The sequence below is a fragment of the Carlito syrichta genome, unplaced genomic scaffold, assembly GCF_000164805.1.
Source record: "Carlito syrichta isolate Samal-C Ts95f unplaced genomic scaffold, Tarsius_syrichta-2.0.1 Scaffold311198, whole genome shotgun sequence".
Lineage (NCBI taxonomy): Eukaryota > Metazoa > Chordata > Mammalia > Primates > Tarsiidae > Carlito > Carlito syrichta.
In genome coordinates this window covers 9,180-20,814 of record NW_007255294.1, presented here as the reverse complement: position 1 = coordinate 20,814, position 11,635 = coordinate 9,180, and the positions used below count along the sequence as shown (strand labels likewise).

The following is an 11,635-nucleotide window of genomic DNA, read 5'->3' as shown; positions in this document are numbered from 1 at the left end:
TGCGCTCGAGCTGCTGCCGGGACAGCCAGTGCCCGCCCGGGCGCGCCCGGTGAGTGCAGGGCCGGCGCCTCGAAGCGGGATCGGCCCTGCCCTGGGCTTCAGGCCCAGAGAAGGGGCGGAGAGGGACTGTGTGGCGGCCGGGAAATGGGGTGTCAGGGGAACGGAGGGCCTGGATGGACAGGCAGGGGGCAGAGTGGACACCCCAGGGGCGTGAGCCAGCAGACGTGCAGCGGCACAGGCATGAGCCGAGTGCCGTGGGTGGCAGTGAATGGCCAGAATTTCAGAGCCTGGTTTTCCAGCGCTGGTTGTTTGAGCTGAGTCTTAAGATGAGCAGGAATTTGCAAGCGCAGGAGGGAAGAACTGGCTGTTCAGGAAAGGGGAGCTTTAAGTGCAAGGACAGATCTGGGCGAGGAAAGAGTTTGGTTTTCCGATGGAATGGTGAGAGGATAGGGGATGCGAGTGGTGGTCGCTGACGATTCTTTGGCATGTAGGCTGGGTCTCTGAATAGTGAATGGAATTGTCTACAGTGTAGAGGAATGTGGACTCTATTATGTAGACAAAGGTGAGCCAGCCAAAGCCTTTGAGCCCTTGAGTGCCTTATAAATTAGCTGTGGGGACTTCGTAGGGCCAAGACTGGTGTGAAATGGACCAGAAGTGGCTCCTCCGTAGTGTGAAGACAGATCTTGAATGAGGCAACGACTGAGAATTACAGGACGTTTTGATGACTGAAGGTTAGCACAGTTTCTTTCTTTTTTTTTTGAGTTGGAGTCTCACTCTGTCGCCCAGACTGGAGTGCAGTGGCACGCTCCCGGCCACCGCAGCCTCGACCTGCTGGGCTCCGGTGATCCCTCCGCTTCAGCCTTCCAAGTAGCCGGAACTACAGGCGCGTGCTACCACGCCCGGCTAGTTTTTTGATTTTATTGTAGAGAAGAGGTCTCGCCAAGTTGCCTGGGCGGGTCTCGAACTGGCGGGTTCAGGCAATCCACTCACCTCGGCCTCCCAAAGTGCTGGGATTACAGGTTGAGCCACCAAGGCCGGCCAGCACTGTTTGTTTCTTAAGGAAGAGGGTGAATGAGAAAGGAAAGAAGATGCAGGAGCTGAGACTCTTGGAGATATTTAAGGAGGGGGGGCATTGATTAGGACTTGGGAAGAAAGTGGAGTGGGATTTTTTAGAGTAGGGGAATGCAAGGAGTAAAGTTACAGCTAGGATCTGCCCTGTTCCCAGTGACTGGGAAGGAGAGAAGAGGAAAAGTCCTACACAGGGGCCACAGGAGCAGGGACAGAAGGCAGTATGGCATAACAGATAGGAGCAAGGGAGTCAAACAGGTCTGGATTCTGTCTCACTTCTGGAACTTTGGGGGAAGTTAATCTCTGTGATCCTTGGTGTCTTCTTCCATAGAATGGATCTAATACCCTTCTTGTAAGCTATGAGACATAAACAAAGTAATATATGTATAGTGCCTGGCACAGGCTCAGTAAATGATAATTGTTATCAAGGGCTGGTGACCTCTGAAGGAGGACACACTGTGGAGAAAGGATGGAATCTAGAGCACAGATGGTGGTTTTGGGGCATAAGGATGAAAAGAGGAAACTTTTGCAGAGACTCAAAGCAAAAGAGAGGATGTTTGCTGAAATAAAGATGAAGACATGAGAAAATTGATGACTGATCCCTTGTAACTTTGTAAGTAGGGGTCAAAAATCTTTCTGTTGAGAGAGTCCCTCCTTAGACATTCAGAATCCAGAATCACAGCAGACATCCCCGCTAGTACCTCTTGGTGTCCTGTCTACCCATTACTCCAGGTCTGTGTCCAGGAGTTATCCCAGGGCATTTAAATACATGTTGTTTCAGGAGTCAGTTACCTTCGAGGATGTGGCCATCTACTTCTCTGAGAACGAATGGATCGGCCTGGGCCCTACTCAGAGGGCCCTGTACAGGGACGTGATGCTGGAGAATTATGGGGCTGTGGCTTCCCTGGGTAAGGGTCACCCCTTTGGGTTCTGTCTCCTCCCTTCAGAGTTTTCTGCCTTCTTTACTCATAGGCTCAGGAGTCTTTGATAATCTTCAGCTCAGCATCAGCTTCAGGCTCTTAGATTCTTAGAGGTTGCCGAGAAGTGGGAAGTCCTGATATCAATTTGGGCTTTACACAAGACTTCCTTGCTCCAGGGTGAGAGCTGCCCATCCCTTACCCCTGTGCTCTGGTGGGAAGAGAGCAGATTCATGGTGCCTCACTGAAACTTAAGTCCCCACTCCCCTCTGTCTGGGAGACCCAGCTGAATACCAAGCATCCTTATGTAGCTGTCTGAACTTGAGAGCTCTAAGAGAGAGAGGACAAGAAAGAATTGAGGACTTGGTTCCTCAATGAGTGAAATCATCCATTTGCTGACTCAGACTGCTATTGAGTACTCTGTCAAATTCCTGACCTTTGTAAGTCTTCTGGCCCCTCTTCCCTGGGTCTCCTGTCCTTTTCCCTGGACTTCCTTTTCTTGTTCTCCTTAGTTATTTCCCTTCTTTCCCCTCCTATCCCTGAAGATACAGGCCTGGGAGGAGCCCTGGGATTGTTCTGTGTCATTCTACTCACCTGCTTGTCCCATTTCCTTCACTTCAAGCAGCATTTCCATTTCCCAAACCGGCTCTGATTTCCCAGCTGGAGCAAGAAGAAGCACCGTGGTGCTCGACTTTTTGGGGAGCTGTGAATGGAGAGGGCCTGAGTGGCATCTCTTCAGGTGAGTGAGTGAGAGCACATGTGCCAGTCATCTGACCAGTTCCCTTGTCTTATTCATCATGGCTCCTTTGTATGCCATCTTCATTCACCCATTTTGCCTCTTATCTCTGCTGTTCTTATCACGGCCACTATTTATCTTTACTCCCTGGTTTTCCTGCCTGTCTTCTGATCTTAGGTGGCCTTTCTGCTTACCTGGCCTCCTTGTAGTCTTTCACCTTGGGATATAATGGCCATCTTTATAATTAGAAATCAAGAAATATCAGTAACACTCAGCCAAATAGTTTCTATTCCTTAGGGAAAAGCATTGGGATTACTTTAGGCTCAACACAGGGCTGTCAGGGCTTCAGTTTTCTAGTGATAACGGTCTCCTTGCTGCCTCCTTGGCCCACATTCTACTTCCCACAGGGATCTTCTCTAGGTACAGTGAGACTTAAGTTGTGCCTTCAATCTCCCCATTCTTACAGTTCCTTGTTGTATCTTTCCATATTAGTATATTCTTGATTGCAATTATTAAAACTAAATTCAAACTATCTTAAACAACAAAGAGGAAGTCAGTAGGTAAAGTTGGCTGCAGGTACAGTTTGATCAGAACTTCAGTCTCTCTTTGTATGTTGGCTTTGTCTACAGTCTAGCTTCTTTTTGTGGTTGAAAGATGATTGGCAGTTGTAACAGGACTCTGCTTCTTCATACCTAGGGAGAGAAACAGGACAGGGCTTCCTTAGGCTTTAACCGTTGGGATTCAAAGTCTCAAGTATCGCTCTAATGGTCCACCTTAAGTCATATACCAGCTCTAAATCAATTGCTGTTGCCAGGAGAAAACTGTACACCAGTTGACTTGGTCTTGGTCTGAATTGCTTATTCCTGAATCAGTCTCCCATGTAGTGAATGAGATGGAATTAACCTGCTTAGCTTAGACAAGTCAGAGCCTACCCCAGAAATTGGAATTTGGATACCCCTCCACACTCGAGCCCCCCACAAAGGGCATGATTACTCCACAGTAGGGAGGAGTAGAATGGATGTAGGGAGACAACCACAATGTCCTCTACATTCTCCCAGGATCTCAGCTTCCTTTTCTCACCACCTAAAGGGATTTTGCAACCTTGCTCCAGACAGAAAACCAATAGCTAAATTATCCCTTGAGCAAAATTCTGACTCCCCGAAATGCAGCCAACTTCCTTGGCACATATCTGTCCCTACTCAAAGTCCAATTCGTCTTAGAAAAAAACAATACTCAGGAAATACATAGTCCCTGGCTTGAACAGCAGAAAAGGTAGTCATTTGAAAGTGTAGAATAGATCTGTTTCTTAGGAGGCTTTGGATGAGAGTTACAAAGAGATCTTAGCTAAACCAGAAGTAAAGTTTATAAGAATGGACCTTTATGAATAGAGTTGGGTGTGGTGATGTGAACCTGTAGTCCTAGCTACTTGGGAGGCAGAGGCAGGAGGATAATTTGAACCCATGAGTTAGAGACCAGCCTGGGCAACAAAGTGAGACCCTGTCTCTACAAAAATAGAAAAATTAGCCAGACCATGGTGGTATGTGACTGTGGGCAGGAGGATGCCTTGAGCCCAGGAGTTCAAAACCAGCCTGGGCAACAAAGCGAGACCTTATCACTACAAAAAAAAGAAAAGAAAAAAATTAGCTGGGCATGGTAGTGGGTGCCTGTTATCCCCATTACTTGGGAAGCTGAGGTAGGAGGACCACTTGAGCCCAGGAATTCAAGGCTACAATGAGCTGTGATCATACCACTGCACACCAGCCTGGGTGACAGAGTGAACCCCTTAAAAAAAAGTGACTTCTGGAAATGACTGAGTGAGGCTGAGAGGCCATTTTTATGGATGCCATAGAGCGGCCCATTGTTGATCCTTTGTGGAATGAGAAGGCAATAAACATATGGATAGGAAGGAAGGAAACTAAGAGATATGATTTCCCAGAATAGCCTGCTTGCACAGGAAGTCCTCAAGATTAGCTCTTTGCAATTTCATCCTTTCCTGAGTCTTTTCTATGTGAACTTGCTTTCACCTCCTAGGGATAGGTGCAAAAGAAACCTTAGTCTTTCCAGTTTCTTCTTGACAGTTAAAAATGAGTGATGTGTTTGCATATCTTTGGGAATCGATGAAATTTCAACTACCTTGTACCAATATTTTCTATCCTTTATATTCTTATCCTCCTTAAGTTTCTGGTTATCTATGTTACCAACCTTTTCACTCACCTTCATTTTCCCCCTACCACTTCCATCTCTGCCCCCTTCCTAATGGGCTCTGCTCCTCCAACTGAGCCAGCCTTATTTGTATCTTGAACCCGGCAGGATATCCATTTCTAAAGCCTGCGGGGGTCTCCCATCTTGAACAGGTGGAAGAGTCATTGAACCTGAAACTGCAAGGGAAGGGTCCAAGCCTAATTTGTACTGGTAAGTGAGAAAGAAATGAGCATCCTTCTCCCAGTCACACCTTTTTCTATCTTTCCTTTGTAAAATGTTAAAAATTTATCTGCCATTCTTATTCTCAATCAATGACCCTCCCAGATCCCCAGATCAACCAGTTAGTCAAGAGAAAATCAAACCTTGTGCTTCCAGCTTTTATTAGGACAAGCTCAATTAATTAAATTAGGATGGGCCTTGGGTCTTATGCTTAGATTGCACAGATGGCCTACCTATCTGGTTGCTATGGTCAATCAATATTTTTAATGTAGATGCCATATTTTACTCATTGTGTTAGTTGCTAGGGATAGAAAAAAAATCAAGTCATATATGGCATGTATTCTGGAAGGTCTCACAGTCTAATGGGACATTTTGCATAAATGTGTAATTATAGAAAAGTGATGATGCTGTAACAGATGTATGAATGCAACACTATGGGAACAAAGAGGAAGGTGTCTTTGCCCAACTCTGCCTGAAGTAGTTTGGGGAAGCATTTTTCATGGTGAACCTAGTGATTGGATTGAGTAAGAAGACTATACTTCCTTTTAGTGCTGAAAAATATGAGGACGGTCCTCGCTGTTGCCCCCTGTGTGTGACAAGCTCAGGATCCCAGGTATACAACAAAGGAGTCCTTATTTCTATACGGGTCCTCTGCCTTGAGTCCTGGCCTATGCTCATTTTATAAACTGGAGTCAGCCACTGAGAAAGAATTCTGACTTGTTTCTCTTAAATTTGATTCATCTGTTTTCTGAGAGCCTACCAAGTGCTTGGTCTGGTGCTGGGAATCACAGCCCTCAGGGATTCCATCTAGTTTCTGCCATTTGCTTTTCATTTGTTTCTGGGTGTGAGTCCTGTTTTTGCCATTTTCAGCTAGAACAGGGCCACTGAGACACAGGAGTAGTATTTGGAGAGAAATGGACATACTAATACCACTCATTGACCTTAGTTGCTCTGTCATGGGTACTGATGACATTTGAAACTCTGATTTCTCCTTTCAGATGGTGTGTTGAAGAGGGAGAAAGAAGATTTTATTTTGAAGGAGGACATTTTAAAGGAAGCACAGGACCTCATGGTGCTATCAAGTGGACCTCAGTGGTGTAGCTCACAGAAATTCTGGTTTGGAAAAAACTGTGATGAGAAAAGTAGGTTAGGGAGATGGCCTGGCTACCTTACTGGGGAAAGTATGGAGAATACTACAAATGATATTATAGAAGTGATTGTTAAGGATGAGATGATCTCAGTAGAAGAGAGTTCAGAGAATACTGATGTCAATAACCACCTTCGTATACATCAGAAAATTTTAAATGAGCGGATATTCTATATATGTGAAGAATGTGGCAGGTGTTTTGATCAAAATGAAAACTTTGATCAACACCAGAAAACTCATAATGGAGAGAAGGTCTATGGATGTAAGGAATGTGGGAAGGCTTTCAGTTTTAGATCACATTGCATTGCACATCAGAGAATTCATAGTGGGGTAAAACCTTATGAATGTAAAGAATGTGCTAAAGCCTTTGTTTGGAAGTCAAACCTGATTCGTCACCAGAAAATACATACTGGAGAGAAACCCTTTGAATGTAAAGAATGTGGGAAGGGCTTTAGTCAAAACACAAGTCTTATACAACATCAACGAATTCACACTGGGGAGAAACCATACACATGTAAAGAATGTGGGAAAAGCTTTACTCGAAACCCTACTCTTCTTCGACATCAGAGAATACACACTGGGGAGAAGCCTTATGAATGTAAGGACTGTGGGAAAGGCTTTATGTGGAACTCAGATCTTGCTCAGCACCAGAGGGTTCACACTGGGGAGAAGCCTCATGAATGTACTGACTGTGGGAAAAGCTTCATTTGCAAGGCCCACCTTATCCGACATCAAAGAATCCATACTGGGGAAAGACCCTATAAGTGTAATGATTGTGGAAAGGCCTTCAGTCAGAATTCTGTCTTAATTAAGCACCAGAGGCGTCATGCTAGGGAGCAACCCTGTAACTATCAGACCTCTCATTTTTTTGATCAGTAGAGTATACTAGTAATACCTGTTTATAATTCTTATGCTACAGGGACCCCAGAGACAAAATGAGATTACCTTCTTCAATTTGCTATAACTCTAATAAGCAAGATTATCCTGCCCCTTCTCCTGAGCAGATACCATATATTCTAGCAAGATTGGTCCCCCTGTTCCACCGTATTTGTACTAGGCACCATTTAGTTGAGCACCTACTCTGTATCAGGTGCTAATCACTTTATATACATTCTTTAATTTTCATAACCTATTAAGGTAGGTACTCTTCTCTCCATTTTATAAATGAGAAATTTGAGGTTGAAAGAGGTTATAAAACTCATTTAAGGTTGCTCAGTTAGTAAGTTATAGCGTTGAAATTGGTGCCAGTCCTGACTCCAGAGTTTACTATTCTTTATTTACTTGTACATATTTATGCCTCTATTCATTTTTATCTGCTTACATTTTGTTTTCTGGGCTTTTAGTTTCCCTTCATCATCTAAAACTCAGCTCTTTCAACTAAGAAGATCTCTTTCTTTTACTTGTTTTCAATACTACTCAAATTATTATTTTTGTGCTATCTATCTATATATGTAATAGTCTTATGTCTTTTAGTCTTGACTCCAGTTAAATGGCTCTTTGAGGACTAACACTGCATTTCTTTTCTTTTTCAAATTTTGAAACATTTACTTTTTGATTAGGTATAATATGATTATGATAAAAAATTGAAATGTTCAATGAAAAGTAAATGTCCTGTCATTGCTGTCTCCCAGAGGCTATCACTGTCACTGATTGTGTATCTTTCTGGAGATATTCTTAATATACAAATATTTATTAGTACTGCTTCTCATAAGTCTACCTCATTGAAAGCCTTATTTGATGTAGGTGACATTGCGGTTACATTGCTAACTCTAGGACCTTTCCTCAGAAGTTGCAGTCCTTATAAGATCACCAGGATAACTTAGGGAAGTGTAATCTTGGAAGACCTGAATGACCTTGTGTAATGAGACAGCATTCTGGGATTGGGAATATGTAAACTCAGTTGGAATTTTTTTTTCATGAAAATGTATAAAGCTACAACACCTTTTATTGCACTGCTATCCTAACTCCTTTCCCAGTCTGTCCACTACTCTCACCATGATAAGTTCACATCCTGAAATAAGTTGTGGGCCATCACTAAGGAAGGGATAAATGGTCACTTTCTGGTGATGGTTAATGCTTTGTTAGGTAGCACCATCCAGGCAGCAGTTGGAAATTTCCCACATAATCCAGTATCTTGGCATCAGAGTCACAAATGCCCTCTGTAGGTCCAGGAAAAAAGGCAAAATGAACACTAGGAACATGTAGACCATGCATGTGAAAGTAAAGAATTCCAAAATTGTAACTAACTATACTTGAAATTAGGAGTCAATAAAACAATATTTTAAAAGAGGATGTAAGCTGTTAATACTATGAAAGCAGGCAGGATATTCAAGAGTGGTACTAACCATCTTAAAACTTTAGAGGATCAGAGGCCCTATTCAGGAGAGAAGAAGGCTGGCCAAAACAGATTTGAAACATTTATTCTAGACTCTTCACCTTTACAGGCATATTTTTCAGATAGTGCAATTTGCTTCATGCTATTTAGAGGCATCCCACTTTATACATTCCCAGCCAGTTAGGGTAACATCTAATAAACAGTAAGAATTTTGTTGTATACCCTGCACACATGGAACCAGGAAGTGGAAATGGCTGATGTGAGCAGATGTTGGCAGAAGTTTGTTATTAAACAGATGTTATCAAGCACCAAATTGTACGCAAAGCACTGTACCAGGTTTTGGGTAAACAGTAAGTCAGACCTGCTCCCTGCCTTCCTGGAGCATACAGCCTAGTGGTAAAGACCAATCAAAATAAGTAAATGAATTAAAAACTGGTAAGTTCTGTGAAAGAAATGAATAAGGTACTGAGAATGGAAATGATGGAGAGAGTCTCACTTTATATAGATGGTCAGGGAAGGTCTACCCTAAGAAGCAGCATTAACTCTAAGACTTAGAAGGACAGAAGGAGCCACTTGTATCTAGAATAGAAAGAACAGCAGGCAGAGGAAACTGCTGTGCAGACTTGATGTTTGACAAGTTTGGTATGATAAAGAGACCAAAAGAATTTGGCTATAATATAATCAAGGATGTGCATGGCACAAGTTGAGTTTAGAGAGATAAGTGGGCCAGATCATTCATTTTCTCTTAAATGAAAACATGTCACCCCTCCACTGAAAGGGATTCAATGGAGGAGTGACATGTTTGAATTAAACTTTAAAACTGATCACTTTGACTGTGAAGTAGAAAATGGTTTGTAAAGAGACAAGAGTGAAAGAAGAGATCGTGTTGGAGACTGCGGTAGCAGTCCAGGAGAGGCTGGGAGTGAATTTAATGGGAATTTGAGATATATTTTGGAAAGAAAGTTAGTGACTTGCCAATGGATTGGCTACAAGGAGTAATGCATAGGGAGGAATTGGGTTACTTTCTGATTTTTGGTTTGAGCAGCTGAGTGAGTAGTGGTGCCACTGACTGGAATGGATAAGACTAGGAGAATGGGGTTGGGAGAGAGGAAATCTAGAACTCTGTTCTTGGTTTAGCACATTTGAAATATTTGTGAAATGTGCAAGTGAGTATTTCAGGTTGGCAGTTGTATGTTATGAGCTGGTGCTCTGGGTTAGACATGACTGGAGCTGTATGTTTTGGAATTATCAAGTGAGTAAGATATATAAAGCCATGGGAAGAAATGAATAAAATTCCCTAGAGAGTGGGAAGAAATTAATTAAATCCTCAAGTTACACTGTCAATTCAGTAGCCACTAGACATATATGGCTAATTAAATTAAAATCATATTTAAAAATTATTTAGTCACACCGGCCACATTTCAAGTGCACAATATCCATATGTGGCATGTAGTCACCTAATTGCATAGTGGAGATGTAGAACATTTTCTTTATTCCAGAAAGTTCTACTGGACAGTGCTGTCCCAGAGCAAGCATAGCAAGAAATGAGGACCCAGGATGGAGTCCCGTGGAATACCAATTCAGTGTTCAGGCAGCTGTACAGGAGGAGGCACCAGCAAGGGATGCCAAGAAAGAACAGCCAGTGAGGAGTTGGCAGCGTTACCAGTGGACATATTATGCAGGCAGCAGTTGACATAAGGTTGACTCTTAGACCAGGGCTGCAGGGATGTGATAGTTAAACCCATCATAGATTCATAAGCTCCCAGATTGAAGATGATGTATATGCTGGATGAGGTCAGTATTTTTAAATGGGAGAGACATAGTGAATAGGAATATGAGCTATGGAAATTGACTAACCCTGAAACTCACTTGAAGATGGAAATGTTTATAGGTAGGGTGGTAGAGTGGCAAGACTTTTTAGAAGTAGTATAGTAAGAATTACCAAAATACAGAGAAAGATAAGTCTTCTAGCATGATTAGGAAATAGTATGTGGAAATGGAAAGCCCCTACCAAGAGAATTCCTAACTGGTTTTTTTCCTTGCCAGGGACTCAGAGACAAGCACTTGGAAGCCCTGAGCCCATATCACAGATTCCATTGTCTGTGATGAAGGAATTGTAACATGGAGACCTTTCAGTTTGTAATGACGTTTTCCAAACATCTAAAAGTCAGGAGAGGAATAAAATTAATACTTACTAAATTTTGAAGAAAAATAAATAATAGAAATTAAGGTATTTTCTAAAATGCACTGTATCCATGGAGAGAAGCTGAGGTGTCCAAGCTCTGGCCTGCGGCACCAGGGTGCTGAGATAGTGAAGATATCACCTACCTTCAGCAGTAAACAAGATATGCAACCTCTAACTCCTGGGCTCAAGTGATCCTCTTGCTTCAGCCTTCTGAGCAGCTGGGACTACAGGTATGTACCATCACGACTGGCTATGTATTTACTTTTTTGTAGAGGTGATGGTCTTGCTATGTTGCCCAGGCTGGTCTCAAACTCCTGGCCTCAGGTGATCCTCTTGCCTCAGCCTCCCAAAGCCCTAGGATTACAGGCATGTGCTATAGCTCCTGGCCTAACAACATCTTAAAGATAAGCTGGAACATGTAGGTGTGAAAGTCCGTGTCTGAACCAGGGGCTGTAATGGCTTTTCTTACACTCTAGAATATATGAACACAAAATGAGATTCTGATGATGAAGTTGTTCAAGACGGGTAAGCAAGTTCATCAAAAAGAAAGCACAGCTAATGTTTTTATGAACATAAATAGACTATGTAGAAGACAAATTATCCAGTGAGTTTGTGGTCAATAACCAAAACATCAGAGGAAATTGTGGCTGTGGAGAGAGCTTTAATATTTGAAACTTCAGGACTTCTCTGGGCATGCTCACGGAAGCCTTGGGGCTCACTGAAAAGGTCATGTGACTGTCACATGCTTAATGTGTGGCTGCTTGTAAGGAAAATAAAGCGATGCATTTTGAAAATGAAAAAATATATATTTTCTGATAAGTTACAA

The 11,635-nt window shown here is 42.8% G+C and overlaps 1 protein-coding gene across 1 annotated transcript; it reads left to right on the top strand.

Annotated features, from left to right (window-relative positions):
* Positions 1-1,860: 1,860 nt before the first annotated feature.
* Positions 1,861-7,168, top strand: ZNF662 (zinc finger protein 662). The gene is made up of 4 exons (XM_021717819.1): positions 1,861-1,976; positions 2,611-2,724; positions 5,032-5,133; positions 6,141-7,168. The coding sequence occupies exons 1-4, from the start codon at positions 1,943-1,945 to the stop codon at positions 7,166-7,168; spliced, it is 1,278 nt and encodes a 425-aa protein (XP_021573494.1). The 5' UTR covers positions 1,861-1,942.
* Positions 7,169-11,635: the final 4,467 nt, after the last annotated feature.